We start from the raw sequence: 17,869 nt of genomic DNA on the forward strand, positions 1-17,869 counted from the left end.
TGAAGTGGATATTCTGAGTTAAACACATGACTTCTTTGACTAGAAGCAGCTAATACATAACCCAGTTCTGCATGCTCTCTGTCCTGACTGTCTCTGAATTTCTTAGTCGACATCGAGGTGCTGAATTTAACCCATACATGACTTTATTTTTTCCCTATCAAATTCCTCTCTCAGCAGGACATGTGAACTTAAACCATCCGACTTAGTGGGACCAAGAAGGATGGTCAGATGTTATCTACAGCAGCGGTCCCTCACTGCCAGAAGACACCTCAGAGTTAGGCTCTGATAGCTCAAATCCATTCACATTTTTCCACAGAAACACCTTCATTTGGATGAGATTCGGTGGGACAGCTGTAGCTTACTTAAATGCATATAATGTATAGTGTCTGGATGCTGCTTTTGAGCAAGTCCTTTTCTTCTATTAAGAGAAGAGTTACCAGATAAGGATATCTCTTGCTCTTTTCCTTTCCAAACAAATGGCTAAATTCAGATGTGTTTGGTCATGGTGAAGCCTATGTAATTGTGTAATGTTTTGCTACTGCTTGTGCATTTTAATTAAAAATTGTTATTAAATATTTAAAGTAATAAAGACACATAATAAAGTGAGGGGTTTATAAGTTTCCTTTCTCTGATTCAGGTTCAGCTAGCCAGCCACTCCCTATTCAACAGTTCCTTACATCTTTAAAATGTTAAATACATTCAGTTTATTACACTTATTATACACACTTTATTACAATTTTAAGAAAGTAAACCCATACTTTTAACTACAACCAAACATGGTTGTAGGATCTCTTACAATTCCTAAACAATGAAGGCAGTAGGAACAACAATAAGACTCCTCAGTGCTCCCTCCAAAAGGCAAACTTTGGGCATCGCGTCTGCTTTTTAGATATTTTAATCCAACTTGATGGCCACTCTAATGCATATCTGATGCCTGTATCACCCACCCGTTAGGTGGGTATAATGTGAGAGAAGAGGAGGTGGAGCCTTTTTCTTGGCAACATCCATTTCCCTAAGAGGAGAAGCTGAGAAGTTCTATCTGCTTCCAGGGATTCTTTTCCTCAGAGATCAGCTATGCCAACCTCTAAGGTGGGAAAGAAAGCAGAAGATTCTTTCAAATTATACTTTCCATCCCACTCTTTCTGAGTTCCTTACAACATTACATCAGTGCTGGGGGAGAAAGAGGCAAGCTTTGCGACCATTTATTGGTCTATAATGCTAAAAACAAGTGGTAATCATAAAGGTTGTTCCAGTAGAAAAATAAACCGGATATACATCCAAAATAGAATAAAAAGATTAATCTTCATACAGACCACACAAGCATATTTCTTTTTGCTCCACTGGATTTAAATCAAGATTCCCTCATTTTTTTTTGAGATCTATGTATTTTATGGCAACATGAATGTTACATGTTACATTGTTACCTCTACATCTCACTACCTACTCACAAACTAAATAAAAGGCTTTTTATTTGGCAGGTTCCTTGCAAACAATTCAAGACTGCACAGCAAGCAAGATTTTTTTTTATGCATGCACACTGCATTAAAATGTACACACTTAGCAATCTGCAGTGGGTCTTCAATGGAACAGTATCCAGTCAACTGCAGCAGCTATCGGTTCCCTTATGGCACTGGTCAAGCAGGTCTAATTATCATTCTTATTTCTCTCTCGCCTTCAAAGATGGAGAGAGTTCTGTCCCCTTTGCCCTGTATTTTCTTGTCAGGCTTGGTGCTGTAACCCCAGTCTGTCCCACTACAGTGCCGCTCCCAACCTATCACCATTATTTAAATTTTCTTTCCATCACCTTCACAGTTTCTTTCACGCGTGGCTGGACTTCCTCAAGCTCACTGAACCTGTAAGGAAGGCTGCATTTTGCACCCTCAAAGAGACCCAATTCTGCCACGTGGCTTACAGCGAATTTCATACTCCAACTACATTATATATATATATACATATATATATATACACACACACAAAAGGTATCTGTTATTCCTTGCATGTTTGCTGCTAGAGCCTGAGTCCTGAGAAAAAGGGAGCACCTGCAAGTGGGGAATGGCCTCTAATTGAGGCCTCTAAATGTACTGAGAGCTATTATAAGTAAAACTGAATAAGACAAATACGTAATGAAGCCTTTCAGCTCCCGCTGACCTCTTCAGGCACTAGTGGTTCAATCATAGGAGCTTCCTCCTGCCTTGCTGCAAGCCGAACGGGAGATGTGGAAAGCCTCTTCTCCCACTCATTAGACACAGTCGTTTCTGTGGAGGTTTCCAAGAAGGTGCGTTTCAGCTCGCTTATATTGGTCTGATGTTTCATCAGATCTTCCTGGGTTTTGTCTAGGTCCTGGACAGTTTTAAAAGAATAGAGCAGTTTGTAATACATCCTAAGCAGACCAAATTTTAGAGCCAAAACACACAACTTTGTTAGTAAGGAGGAAAGGAACATCTCAGGGAGCCGGGCAGCACAGCACTAACACAACACTCTGTGAAAATGTGGCATTTTGAAAGATAACAGCATAGCATATCTCATACAAGTGAATTTAAAAATACCCTTAAAGAGCTTCACTGTATTGCTATGATTTACACCTGATAAAGAGGCTTCAAACAAACATACATATGCGCGTGGACGCACACACACATACGTGCACGCATATATATATTTATCGTACAAGTTAGAGGAGTCATCATAATCTGAGAAAAAAAAAATCTATTTAATTTATTAGCAGGTGGGAATACACAGTTCATGCATCATAGTGCAGATTCACAGTTTACCACTAAAACTAACACACATGTACGGACATGCACTGGTATATACCAATACCAACCTCTAACATAAGATTACTATGTTTGACATACACATTTTCACCCTGTATTCGCTTAATCAGACTATTCTGAAAGAAGTGAAAAAGAAAGGGAAAGGTAAGGGACACAATATTGAAAGGATACAAAATGCTGTTTCTACACATTTTTTCACAGAGAACCGACAATAACATGCTGAGAGAGGTGAACACCTCCAACATTGGTACTTGAGCAACATCTGGACCTTTCTTTTCCGTTACCTGTGCCTTTAGATCTCCATCTTCCTCTTGATCCGACTGCCAGCATGAGAAAGATTGGAAAACAACACCTTACACATGCGTATGACCAAAGCCTTTACAAAAACTGGTGAGAGGAACACGCTAGGTTAAAATCACATTTTCTCTACTTTAAGGGCTTAACGAAAAGGACTAGACCCACTGGTTGACTTTGCACGTTCTCCTAACTCAGAGCAAGTCTCCTCTTCTCAAACTTGTTTATTGTGAGCGAAACAATGTTAAACATTTTCCAAGTAACATTGGTGTGCTCCACCTTCATAGATCTCTATTTAGGGAGCAGCAGTTGGACCTTCTCACTGAGATCGCGGCTGATTTAGGACCAAATGGTAACAGTAAATACTGTAATCCCAGAGTTTAAACACCTCCTGGGCCACGGGCTGGACTTTGTATTAACTCACCATGGGTAAACGACCTGCGACACTTTCTACAGAACGCAGCACATTTTATTTGCTAAAAGTGCTAATTCCCTAACCTCAGACCCATTCTGCATTTATATAATTTTGTTCCATATTTAGACTGTATACATTCTTTCAGGATCTATCTGCAGAGGTGATATTCTGGAATCGCCACGTTTCGGCTCAAATTTGCCTCACATCTTTGAAAGCAACTCAATATGGACTGCCAAAGCAGCCCAGTTTCTGAGGGCTGAATTTTCGGATGGCCAGTATACCACATATTCTGAAAGTCAGATACCCAGAAGGATAATTAAGGTTCACAAAATATTCTCCCCTAAAATAAGGATGGAGGATAGGGAGATTAACATGCGTTTTTGGTTAATAAACTGAACATTTTAAATGTCATGGGTTTAGGATTATGTTTTACTTTCTGTATAGCTCCACACCTGAAGCCATACAGTGCAAGAGGTACTTGAAAACATTTTGTACCCCAGATTCACCTCAACAGATTTTATGTTATTGCTCCATTTGGATTCTTTTAATGTTTGTGCCACTATTTTATTGTTAATTTTTCATGTAGTCCTAATTAGTCAAATGACTCATGGGAAAATCTTTACCTGTTGACAACTTTATAACTCGGCTCTAATCTATTCTATTTACAGCTGAGGCTGAATTGCCCTGACACATCATACAGAGAATTCTTCCTTGACAATAATTGTAACAGTCTGAAATATTAATGAGATCCTACTGAAAACCTACAGCAGTGTTTGTGGTAAGACCCTGTCTTCTAGCAGATGTCAGATTAAATTCAGCTCATATTTGCAGCTACAATCATATTAATTATGAAAGCTTTATATGCACTTCAGTGGAGTCACACAGGGTTGAATTTGCCTGCACGGTCTTTATACCATGTTGTGCGAATAAGGCTTCTCAGTGCCTCCTCTGAAGACAATACCTGGACTACTTGTGACAATATGTGAAGATGACATGTGAAATTACATTCAAGGAAAGCCTTAGAGGTTTAAAATCTGGAAATATCTTTATTCAGATATTTTGAAAACTGCTTTTTACTGTTTTTTTTTTTTCCCCCTCTCTATCTCACAAGGGCTGCAGATTACAAGAGCAAACAAGCTAAGTGAACAACCCGGGGGACAATCTGCCAAGCATGACCAACCCAGGTGGGCAGTGTTGGTGTGGGGGACAGTGCCACCACCTTGTGATCTGCACAGCACATGGGCCTTGCAGCTTCCAAACCCAACACAGACACAGTAGGAACCCGCAGGGAGTGTCGAAGACTCCCCCAGCAAAACTCTGGCACTCACATCCACACACAGGTACAGGTGTGGAGGGGGATCCCTGTGGGTGGCAGGAAGATGTGCCAGGGGAGGTTCAGGTTGGACATTAAGAAAAGGTTCTTCACTCAGAGGGTGGTGGAGCACTGGAACAGGCTCCCCAGGGAGGTGTCATGGCCCCAAGCCTGACAATATTTGACAGGAGACTGGACAACACCCTCAGACATATGGTGTGAATTTAGGGGTTGTCTTATGCAGGGTCAGGAGTTGGATCGATCCTTGTGGGTCCCTTCCAGCTCAGGACATTCTGTGATCCCAAGATGCTGCAGAGGACATGTGGTTTGGCACTCAGGGTGGGGAAGAGACGAGGCAAAATTCTCTCCCCCTGCCAGAACAGGGTGCAGGAGACTGTACAAACCTCAGTGGCAGTGGTCTCACCATCGGCTGCGGTATCCGTCTGCTCACTGTCAGTCTATTTGGTGAGACAAGTAACCGGGTCCCCAGAGGAAGGCAGGAATAAAGAATAAACCCAGCTCATCAGTACACGCGGCTCACATGGGGAGCTGTTTAAATTCAAACATCCCTGCGAACTGCATTAGCATTGCTTTTCAAACCACGCACAAGTCAAAGAAGCAAAATAAAAATGCTATATTAGTAAACAGAACAGACTCAGAGGAAGACTCGAGGCGTACTGTACACAGTATATGGCTTTACTGGAACAAATTTATAAGCCAAACAAAACATTACTGGAAAAGTGTTATTTGAATAGCAGATTTTTTTTTCTTAAGAAAGCCAGGTGGCTTTAAAAAAATCTGGGGAAAAAAAAAGAAGCTAATATTTTTCTAAACAAACTTTTCCTCCCATAATGCTTTTTTGAAAGAAATTTATTGATCAAATTTTCATTATAGTCCATATAGTTTAATGCGATATTCGACTTTTTATCTGGAGGGGGAAAAGATAATTAAAAAAAAAAAGGCTACTTTAACAGTCACCTGACTTTCAGCCCCTCATTTGTACAGAAGTTGTTCTTGTCTCCACATTTATACGCCATGAGGCTGTCTGCATTACCAAGGAGTTCAAATAATCATACCCCCAGCCCATCTACTGTCTGTCTGTGGAGTAACGGTAAGGCTCAGATCCCACTTGGTTCCAATAAAGAGCAGCTGATATTGTTAATGATAGTAAAAGAAAGAAAATCACCATTAAAAGAATCAAAAATACTTCTCATTCCATTTAAGAATATGGATGAAAGCAAGAGAAAAATAAAAGTAACTCCCCCCACCCAAAACACTTACTAGGTACAAGTGATAAAAATGAAACAAAGCACAGCATTGCACCAGCTGATCTATCCCTGCTTTGCTCGACACTGTGAAGAACGTTTCAGTGGAGAACAGAAGTGTCTAGGTTGAGTGTAGCTTACTATAGGCTGAGAACTCAAATGACTATTTTTGACATTATTCAAGCTTATGAAGAACTAGTAAGTAAAGAAAGTGCTTCCTACTGCCCCAAATTGGCATATTCAAGTTGTTTTAGCATCAGTGAAAGCTCTGGTTTAGATTAGAGATTTTCTATGGTCTTTATATAATCTAAAGTAACCCAGGCAGGTAATTTAAAACTAGGAGAATACATCTCATCCATAAATCACATCAGTAGGAAACAAGAGAAAAAACCAGCATACTGGTGGATGAAGTATTAATATCAGTCTTAACTATTTCCTATCTTCTCTCATTTTCTGACAACTGCAATGTTACATAAAACTGCTTTTTGGATCTTTTTTCATTGCTTTGTTCTCTATTATTCCTTCATTTGAGTAATTTGTATTGCTTGTACAACAGGCAGAAAAATAAATAGGTATTTTGGCCTATTTGGTAAGTGCATGAATGCAAGTTATATGCAATTTTTCAAGCAATAACCACTCACTAGACAAACTGCTTTTATTTTAATGTCCAAATAGTTTAGCTGGTCAACTTTCACTAAAGTTTTAGAAAATAGTTTCTCTATTAAGGAAGAGTCTCACATCTTCATAATAATGTAGGCAAAAATTTATGCATTGTCACTCCTGTTTTTAAAAAAATGAGATAATGAATCTATGCATCTAAAAGGAATTAAAAGATTTGTGTCAAGGCACTGTAACACGTGAGTCTGGCACGTAAGATTCATTTAAGAACTCGAAGTTGGGAACATTAGAGAAAAGAAAAAAATCAATAAAAATATTAGCTGCTAAGATATGAACACAGAAGCTAATGAAATCTAAGGAAGAAATTCTGTCTCTGACTGCACAGACTGCCTCCAGACGGACTGATCAAGGGTGAAGGGAGTTCAGCAAGGTATGAGATTGGACCAGGATACTGGCTACAGCCTTCTGCACCACTGCGTGCAATCTTTTCTGACTGAGGGAAAAACAAGGTTGGTATGTCTTTCAGCATAACATCAGCAAAATCCTAAATAAGGCATAAAATACGCTTTATTGCAATATACATGTCTGCTAGTAGGCCAATCAACACCCACGGAGTCCAAGTCAGCATTGCTGAGTTACTTGTAAGAAAGACCTGGGGTAACTGCAGAGCAGGGAATGGCAAACTGAGGCTCAGCAAGGCAGGTTTCCTCTTGAGTGGAGAGTGAGGAAGGCTGGCCTCAACCCAGGGATGGGCTGCGGTGGATGTCAGGCAGCTGCCAGGCGAGGGACAGGGCTGGAAGGGAAGGCAGCTGTCTCCTGAGATGCTGCCGCTGCTCCTCCTCTAACTTGCCATCATAATTGCTGTGATTTGTTTTGCCAACGTAATGCAGACATGCCCGAGTTTAAAACATACTCACTTTCATGCAATATTTTGAACAAGAAATACCCCATGGATTAGGCACAAGTCTGTGTTGTCTGCCAGGAAGCACTGCCAGAATAACCACCCTCATAAAAGAGCAACACTAAAAAGCCTATTTTTTACATTTTTATGCTCAATACTTCCTACCTTTACTAATGAAAAGAAGTGCTCATTTCTGGAAGAGGAACAGACCAATGTATCACATAAACACAGCCTCATTATTGCCTCTGGAACTGGCACTGCATTAATGCTGTTATTGCTATTAGATTAATCCAAGTGCAGAGCTAATGCAAATTGAGACCTAAATGCTATCTCAAAATGAGGACACAAAATGAGACAGCAACATTTTGGATGTCTTTTATCAGAAATTGCACATTATTATGCAGTTGTTAGGCATCACAGAGCCAAAAGCATCTAAAGACAATGTTTTTACAAGATAAATTGATGTGACTTTTGACTTTCCATATAAAGCAAATAAAATCCTGCACCAAGTCTTACAAAATCAACTGCAGCAGATTACACAAACGTTTAGATGCACAAGCTGGTTTATTGAAGACCACTACTGAAATGGCATCCACAAGTGGCCAAAATGGCTTTTTACAAACTGCCAACTGGTCTGTGATTATTTGATCTGTTGTGGTGTTTTCGTATTTTGTTTGTTTGTTTTGTTTTTGTTTGTTTGTTTATTTTTAATACAAAGCAAAACCATAGTTTTGCATTTGGAGATGAAAGGGAAAAAGTAAAAATGAGGGAAAACTGAACTCATTTTATTCTGTCACCGAAGAATAACTAAGCACCAGAAAAAAAATGAGATGCCAGTTACTCTGTTAATTAAACAAGCAGATTCCTTTCCATCTTCTGGATATCTTATCATCTCCACAGTTCCCAGAAACACTGTGGAGTCCTCCTGCAGTTGTTTCATCTGCCTGTGATAACCCTGATGGCTTGAGGCATCGGTTTCGGCAGTGCTAATAGAACACCGCGCATGGCAAGGCGGCTCACATGGCGTGTTCCCCCAACAGCTGCAGAACAGCTGTCCCAATCTGACCTCTCACTGATACACTGGATTTAAGCATGGGAAAACAATTTAGTCTGCAGCAGAGATAGGATTAAGGCCGAAAACCCAAATCCAGGTTTCACCAGACCATAGAGTCTCTTCTAGGCTCAGGGTACAACACATAGACCCTTGCAAAAATCTAAGTCTATCTGAATGTCAAACACCCCGAAGTTTGTGAGGGTGCCCATTATTATCAGCAAGCTATTCATATAAATGTAATGTATATACACACACATATATATGCATGCATATATAATTATGCAGGAAATGGTACTTTATTTCCACTATTTAGATAAGTATTCTAACCCTAGTATAAATGGATAGGGGGAAGAAAACAGTCTCAGTAGGTTCAGATACAATACTTCAGAGCTGCTCAGTGGCAATTCGTTTAGTGCAAGTCACTCTGCATCAGCCAACACAGCTGAAATCAAGCCACTTCCACACAGTGTTGTGCCTAACCCTGTGCCCCAAGCTGCACTCCCAACACAAGAAAAATAAAAAAGAAGAAAAAAATAAAAACAACAAAAAACCAAAACAAACCAAAAAACCCAACAAAAAACCAAAACCCAAGCCAAAAAGCCCCAAACCACCCCTTCTAACATATCAGCACAGACAGAAATGAGGCTCTGAAAGTAGGACCACTATTGCAGCAATCTAACACTGGTTAGGACTGAAGCACTGAACACGAAAAAGAGTGTGTTCGATGCCGAGGTACACACCTCTTCCTCTGAACTGTCACTCAGGTCATTGGCAAGTGAGGCACTCAAGGAGGCCGCCTTGGGCTCCAGGTAGCAGAGGCACATAGCCAGAGGAAAGGAGAGAGTGAGGGCGTATGGCACTGAGAAAGAGGCAGAGAGCAGAAAGAAAAAAATGAAGAGGAAGCAGGGCACCAGGGAGGGGGAGCGGATGGGGAGGTAGTGCTGCACGCTGGCAGGCAGGAGGTTGGTTTCAGAGAGGTTAGGGAGCGACAGGTAGCCATCGTCATCCAGGAGGGAAGGAAATGACTCTGGAAGTTGCAAGGAGAAGGAAAACAACGTTCCGCCTTTGCCGGCTTTTTGCTTATAGCCGAAAGGCATGTCTCGCTCGGCAGAGCAAACTCGGCCCTTTCTGTCAGAGTCCGTCTCCGGCTCGCTATGCTGTGAAGCACTCTCTTTCGGTGCCTCACAACCTAAGGACTTTGTTCGAGCGCTCTCCTTGCATCTCCTGCGAAGCTTTGCTGAAGATGCATGGGGGCCAGGCTGCAAGGAGGAGGGCGAGGGGTGGCAGGAGTCAGTGCCAAGCAAAGATGGCTGGTGACAGAGAAAAGAGCAGCAAACAAGGCGCAAAAGCAAAAGGACAAAAAGAAAACTGTAATTAGTTAATTTTCTTCTGTGATGATAAATAATATATATATAAAATTATAAACAGTACTTTAACACCACAGTTTTCCACTGAGTTAAATGGTGTATGTTTCCATGCCACACATTGCAAGTATTAGTTAATCAGGGTTACAGCTTAGAAAAGGCAGCTTCTTGATTTAGCATTTGTCTAGTCATCTGCAGCACAGGATTTACATGAGAGCCTTCATAGCTGTATGTGCAGTTCCAGGTGCTGCCAGTTTCCACTTACTATAAGACTGGCTTCAGATCATAAGAAGCTTTCAAACAAGAAGTACATGGAGAGCAACAAAGAAATGAGGGAATGTATTTCTAATACCAACACTGCTTGTGACAGCACTCCCGCAGTCGGGAGCAGACCTGAGGGGGACAGATGCTTCCCATCTGTGCCTTGGGCAACCTCAGCAGCAATGATTAAAACCCTAAAGATTTAAAAACTCTGTGTGCCCAAATTCCTCCATTACAATATCAAAAAAAAAAAAAAAAAAGCTAGATTCTAAACCTAAACAAAACACATTCTGGTTTGAGGGGGCATAAATCTATATGCCAGCTGTTACCAATGGAAAACCATTGTACTAGCTTGATACCTACTCCAGCAGTTGGCTCCTCAGTGTGGCTCCCATCACTGCCCAGGCTGGTCTCTGCACAGCACTGCCTGCACCTCTGCCCACTGCAAGGTGGAGCAGGCAGTGCCAGGGGGGTGATCCCCTCCTGGCCATGCACCCTGCACCCCACCGTTTCGGCAGCACGCTGAAAGAAGGGAGCTGATGGTTTTGGATAGGCAGACCCTCTGCTCTCTCACTGGGGGTCTGAAGGGGTGCTGACCAGGGAGAGGTCTGTGCCCCACAGAGCCACATCTCCCCACAGTCAAAAAAGTGACTCTTTACCCATAGTGAAGAGGCAAAAATGTACTCAACACTTTTGCTAAACCTCCTACAGCAATGCAAAGAATATCAGGTACCAATAAGCAGGCTTTGCTTTGATACATTGCTTGTAGGGCATTCAGCCAGTCTTTAAGGTCATTCAAGGATACAAAACTGTTAGGGAGGTGAGTCAGCAAGAGGGGTGCTCACCCCTAGCTGTCCGTCACCAAACATGGTCCCTGTGGGCAGCCATGACTGCTGTTTAGAAGGACAACAATAGTCATTGCCACTAAAATACCTCAGTACAACAGACTCGCCATGATGCTGATGGACTTATGTTTTGGCTGAAGTCAACTAAGTGCACTTGGCTGAAGAGGCACGTTGGCTCTGCGACCAAACCCTAAGTGCTCCATCCACCACACATCTCCCTGAGAAGCTATAAAAAGCATTTCACTCCCACTGCCTCTCCCAGCTCCCCAGGGCACAATGGCTTCAAAGCCAAAACAGCATTTGACTGTACAGGCTGGTGCCAAATCTGAGCCAACAAGCAGAATTCAGGCACCCATTGCACCAATGTTAGATCCTAAGCCTAATCTTTACCAGGTTAATGTAACTACTCCTACATTTATACAGTCCTAAAATGCCATTCGGCCCTTTGAAGGCAATGGTAAGGCTGATGTAGCCCCCGGTGAAAATGAGTTCGACACCCTTGAGGTATACTAACAGTAGGAATAGGATTTAAGCCAAATATTTACAAGGAAAAGCTCCTTCCCCTCCCCTTAATATTTTGCTTCTCTCTCTTCTTTAACCAGAACAGCTAAAAAGCCAATCTATCAGTACAGGCAACCAAAACCAAACCTAACTTCAAACTGCTTATAAATGTCTTCTTTATGGGCTTAATGTAGTACGCTCAAGTCAAAATTTAATGCTGATGGACTCAAGGCTTTATGTGAGCTGAACACACAGAACTTTCCTTTATATTGTAGAGGCAAAAATGCCAAAGTAAATTTATTCTTTGCTATTAAAGACTATTCACTTATTGACATCTTTGCAGTGTTAATATTTAGAATAACTTCTGGTACTTAAACATATGGATAAAACAAAAGAAAACATCTTAGTGGAGAAGTTGGAAACCTACCTATAAAATGTATAAATCCTTAAAAAGGAATTTGATGTCAAATTTGTCCTGTGATTCTTGAGACCCTAGTCTCCTTATAATAAATGATGAAAGTATTAGCAGGTTTAGTGGAAGAAGGACTGATATCTCCTATAGGCTTATAGAACTGAAGGTCTATTAGTGGGTAGTTTAAACAGAACCCACCTCTTGGCAAGTGGGGGCAGATAAAAATCATTCATTTATTCTTGTATAAGTACCATCAAAATATTATCTTAAAACTATCTTTGAGTATTTCTAGGCATATATAAGAAACAGATGATCTTTGAAATGCAGCTGATCTCTCCATTGACCTAAATTAACAAACACTTGGGACAAAATTAGTTTCTATCATCTATTTTCTGCATATTTGATTTTCGTCAATGTTTCTCCATTCAGAAACTAATGGAGTTTCAACAAGACTCTAGTTTTCACAGAGACTATTTTTAACGCTACAATTACAGCACACACTTGGAAAACAAAATATTTTCTCATCTGAAATTTTCAGTAATTCAATCTGGTTTTGATTTTCGGTACCTTGATTGCAATTCTTTTTGAGGACTTGATCCTTTAGCTATGTAGCTCATTGTGGTCTTATATGACAAGAGTAGAAGTTCAGGTTCTAACATTTGCATGCCTGACAGTTTTGTTGGTGTAAAGGTATACAATAAGGCTTTTCCTCAGAAATTAAGAGGGTAGATCTTACCTGTTTAGCAAGTGCATTCCATAGTACACTTTCTGAATGATACTGTAGATTCAGTATTTCATATTTTGTTTTTCAATCCTCAATGCAAAAGAAATGGAGGACATTTTACACCCAGTCCTTCCTGATTCTACCTTATTTCTCTTCGTTGACAGTCTCTAAAATTCAGTCTCTTCTCTGTCTCTCTGTTTGATTTATCCCTTCTTAATAACTCAGTGGATATAATGCATAGCCATGTCTGTACATGTATGCAGCAGTGGTGGGACTGGAGATGGTGAAAGATGAATCAAATTTAACAACTGAGCATAGAATCACCAAGAAAAACAGTTTTCTCCAACGCAAAAATTCAAATAAGGGAAGAAAATGCTTTTGTAAGCCAGGGAAAGAGAAAAAAACTTATAATAGTATATTAATATCCAAAAGTTAATAGAAAAAAAATACTAATTGAAAAACACACAAGGAACCAGAGCGTTATGGGAAGTAAATACAAAAAATACAATAAGTTAAAGCACAGAGCTACATACAAGAACACAGAACTATTTGGTTGCCTTGTCAAAAAAATGATGCCCATACTGAAGTTAAAATATGGCTGAAGACCAAAGGAGCAAAATGTGCACTGTGAGGCTACTTTTGGGTACTTCTAAAGAGCTCTTCAATGCTATGTAAAAACCATTGTGCTGTCAAACAGATTTACTTTTCAAAGAACAGTCTAAGGCAGGAATTGGTTTTTACAACAACACAGAAAAGGAGAAAGAACTATAAAAATATAGATTCAAGACACATATATACAGATACATACAAACGTGTATGTCTCAATTTCCTTTCACTGAACTAGGAATATTCTCCCTCCCTAACAGTTCTGTGTTTCTCCGAGTGCTTTCCAGGCAGGTCAGTTTAATATAAAAACCTCAACACTCTACCTTGGTGTCATGGCGTATTGCCGAGACGGGGGTGACTTCCTCTGCTCTTTTCTTTTTGCCCTCTTCATCATCTTTCTCTTCTTCTGCCTTTTTCTCTGGAGTCACAGTGGTTATCAAGTTGGTCTGAGAGATGCCCTTTGTTGTGGCGTACTGGCCAGTACCAACCTCTGCAGCAGACACAGAATCCTTCATGTACATTTCATGGTTTTCATTCACTGATGCTAAAAGCAAATATTTAAAGAGGGAAAGTCTGAAATAGCTTTTGCCAAGAAGCTGCGTCAAATTAAAGAGCTGGGTTAGTAAAACATTCAAGATATTGCTGAAAACAGAACTATGTCATGTTTCAAAAAACCAGAAGCATGTGCATACATTTAAATAAACTGTTTACTTGAAATAAAGCTTGTAGCTTTTATATGCATAAACATATATTATGGATGTGTATACACACATTACTGTAGCTAATGTGTGCATTACACAATCGTTAAATGTTAGCAAGCCATTTAAAGTGTTACTGTAGTAAAACATCAGAAAAAAATCAACATGTTGCCACAGTTATCAGGCAGGAAACATAAGGAAAACCAGCTATGACATCAGCCATGGGGGTGGAAGGGTTTTTTTTTTTTTTAAATCTGTCAGAATATAACAATGCAGATCAAATGCATGGTAAGTAACATGCTGCATTGCAGGAAATGACAATATTGAAGTAACACAAGAATAATATCTGAGAATAAAGAAACGGAATCTTTGTATTATCAAGCATTGAAGTCTGCAAGTTAAGTGAGCTCATTATCCTAAAAAAACCTGGGAAGTGATGGCATTCAATTCAGTGGATGAAACCAGAATATTTTAGGATGTAAGCATTTGATAATTCAGAAAACTTAAATATGTATAAATGAATTTGAAAAAAATAGTAAACTTACAGATAGAATGTAATCAAAACATTCATGTTTATCGATACCCTGCTCTTCACTGTTGTATAACTAATTTCTAAGTCAATAGGACTATTCAAATTTATAAAGTTATTTGGATCTGTAACAAATGACAGGGTCAGGATCACAGCGTAATCACAATGCAGAATGTTACAGCCACGTTTGCATTATAGTAACAACATTAGTGACGAAATCGTAAGCATTGATTAGAAAAACTCTTTTCCCCATTTGCACTTACACAAATTAACATCATAAAACCCTTGTGGAGTCTAGCAAATGCTAGGGAAAAGTGTTTCAGAGATCTTGGCTCTTGGGAATGAGCTTAGGAGGTGAGAGAAAGCAAAGGGAGCAGAGGGAGACATCTTGTTTAGATGTTACAAACAACGCAGAAGGATAATTTCTGCTTTGAGACATGCACAGCAATCAGGTCACCAGTTGCTTGGTAACAAGCAAGAAGCACATCAGAATTAGAAGATTCCAAAATAATTAATGACAAGCAGCACCTTTAGGGGGAGAAAAGAAGGCTTGTCACTAGTACTTTCAAATCAAAGCTTCTCCCCCTCCCCACCATCAGTTATACTCATTGCAATTTGTTTGTGATATTCTGCAGGGGAACTAACCTTTTTTTTTTTAAAAAAAAAGAACTGCAGCAATTCTGAATTTAGTCTCAGTCCTTTTTTTCCACAAAAATAAGCTACAACCTCCTTTCACTCAACAGCTGACAACAGTAACAGCTGACAAATCAGCTGAGACTCTGAATCAGAGGCTGGTTTCACTTAAGGGAGCAGCAGAACCGCGACCTTTGTGAATCACAGAGAAAGAGCAGAGGAGGAAGGACATACTATAAACCTGCGTATGTTAGTCTCTATCTCAAACCTTCAGAAGTCATGTACGGAAAAAAGCCTGCTAGCGCTCATCTGACTAGGATGCAAGGTAATTGGAAGCAAGTGTTATTACTCAATCAAGGGAAATAATTCATTTACAAATTTTAACATATACTTGAATGAAAAACCTACACAGGAAAAAAAGCCAAGTTAAACAAAAACCCGAACAGTTACTCATGCAAACCGTGAAAAACCATTGAAGCCTGAGTCGCTTGGGCAAGCAGGTCCAGGTATCCTGTCCTTCCCCAAAGCAGGGAAGTGCTTTGCAGGTGTAAGGCCAAGGAGACAAGTTCCACAAAGAGTGGGCTCCCAAGGACCTCATCCAGGCAAACACTTTGTAAGGACCACAGGAGGACATTTAGCACAGTATTTCTCTGCATCCTCCCCTAGCCCTGCAGTGAATGTGCAGGTACTTGCAGCCCCCACCCAGGTGATGCTCAAGGAGAAGACAAGAAGTTTATACCTGATCTAAAGCAGTGACCACCATGATGATAACTTTTGACAAAGTCAATTGAGAGGACCTTACCCCCATCTAAGCTGCGAGACATAGTATAACGTTTACTAGAAGACCGCTCGAAGTAAGGTGCGGGACGGTCTATGAGGGCGCTTGCTCTTCTTGTCTGTGCCTGCGTCCGGCCGCTGTAGCGAAACTTGGAGCCCAGCGTGAGGAACTTCTTTGGAGGTGCTTCTGGCAGGAGGAGCCTAAAACACACCAAACAGTGCACTCGTTACACTCCCTCCAACAATAATCAGTCCATAATTACTGCAGAGGAGACGAGACAACTGTTGGGTATCACTCTCCATCATAACCCGTGCCTCATGGGTCTGCAGCTAAATGGGAATCTGTCCTGGTTTTGTTAAAAACAAGTTTCTCTTTCAGTGAATTTGCCTGTCAGCTAAAGCCTTCATGTTAGCTGCATTTTCCTGGAGAACCCAACACATGTTTTGGTTAAACCTAGCAATGGAATGCAAACCTATTGATAAGCATGGATGGACATCTCGCGAGAGGGGCAACGAGAAACTGATGTCCGAGAGACTGACCAACGGTGTATAACATTCCATTCACGTGAATACTTCTTATAAAAGTGGGAGATCACGAGGATCTCGTCCCTTTGCCTCTCTTTCCCTTTTTTCCTCATGGCTGACATTAGGAGAGGACCTTGCTGGTCGTCCCTGCGAACTGAGGCCAGTGACAGACTGAATCCAGCTCCGGTTGGCTGCAGAGTCTAATCCAGGACTTTGGGTGCTGGCTCTGCAGTTGCTGAGACTTACAAGATTGGTTTTGTATATTTTGTATTATTTTCTCTATTCTTATTAGTAGCATTAGTAAAACATCTTTAACTTTTCCAACTCTCTTCTCTCTGTCCTTCTTTCCCTCCCGATCGCCTGTCCTGAGTGGGAAGGGGGGAGAGGGAGGGGCAAAAGGGGGAAGTTGGGGGGAGAGGAGGTTACCAACACATCTGCCAGGGTTTGATTGTCACCCCGCAATCCTAACCCACGACAGAATCAAAGGATGCCTCTCATGCAGCATGACAAAACTGCTTAGCTAATAAATTTGAAGATCTGAATTCTTCATAACAGGCAGTAGAATCATACAATAATTTTGGTTGGAAGAGACTCTCAATATCATCGAGTCCGACCCCACACTTTGCAATCATGTCCCTATGCTAGGCAGGCCTGGGCGGGTTTTGGTCTGATAAATGTACGCAACCCTGGAGGTCAGCACTCGTTAGCATGTATTAGCTCTAGAATTACTACAATTATCCAAGGAACAGGAGAGGAGTGACCAAAGAAACCGTAACTGATTTAATGAGCCATTCACACTTTCACTTTACCGCCCGTGTGTACTTGGATATGCATGGCTTAAGCTTTGAGACAAGCATATGCTACTGGCAGGATCGATCATGCATATCGCTCAGTCCCTTCCTGCTTGAAAATCAGATTTATTATTTTCTAATCACCAAAGGAAAAAAGAAGATGTTCCCTTGTATCAGGGATTCTGGTCTGGACTGAGATACAGACAGATCTCTTATACTTCTAATTTAATGTGGTGCTGCTCTGTTGAGGACAGAGCCAGAACAGATTTCCAGTGAATGCAGGGCAGTTTTCATTAACAGTCATTTTTCAGGTTAGAGCCTTCCCACCATTTGTATTTTGGCTACAAGAATTTGCTGAAGAACTCATTCTCCTGCTATGGAGTTTATGCTATAGATATTGATTTTCCATTAAAAATCAGAAAACACCCAAAAAATGCACACTCAGTTTCTTTTTGCATCTTTAGCTACTAAGACTGCATTTCATATGAACATACAGACAGCTTGAACCAATATTTTTAAGAAAGGAGAGCAATTGTTGAGTGCTCCCAAGCACCTTGGAAGGGTTTTTTAAGT

General features: G+C 40.7%; 1 protein-coding gene across 25 annotated transcripts in view; it reads right to left on the reverse strand.

The window, feature by feature from the left end:
* EPB41L3 (erythrocyte membrane protein band 4.1 like 3) overlaps positions 1-17,869 on the reverse strand; it is a 102,837-nt gene that overhangs the window by 11,907 nt on the left and 73,061 nt on the right. For 12 of the 25 annotated variants that reach the window (XM_071804228.1, XM_065832277.2, XM_065832273.2 and 9 more), the window contains exons 11-16: positions 16,006-16,181; positions 13,667-13,887; positions 5,197-5,250; positions 3,056-3,091; positions 2,822-2,887; positions 2,149-2,340 (exon numbers count right to left, since the gene is read on the reverse strand). In XM_071804228.1, coding sequence (XP_071660329.1) covers positions 2,149-2,340; positions 2,822-2,887; positions 3,056-3,091; positions 5,197-5,250; positions 13,667-13,887; positions 16,006-16,181 — 745 coding nt within the window. The remainder of the gene's footprint in view (positions 1-2,148; positions 2,341-2,821; positions 2,888-3,055; positions 3,092-5,196; positions 5,251-13,666; positions 13,888-16,005; positions 16,182-17,869) is intronic. The other 13 variants (XM_065832280.2, XM_065832276.2, XM_065832270.2 and 10 more) reach the window with 8 other exon arrangements.

Source organism: Patagioenas fasciata, chromosome 2 (assembly GCF_037038585.1).
Source record: "Patagioenas fasciata isolate bPatFas1 chromosome 2, bPatFas1.hap1, whole genome shotgun sequence".
NCBI classification, from domain to species: Eukaryota; Metazoa; Chordata; class Aves; order Columbiformes; family Columbidae; genus Patagioenas; species Patagioenas fasciata.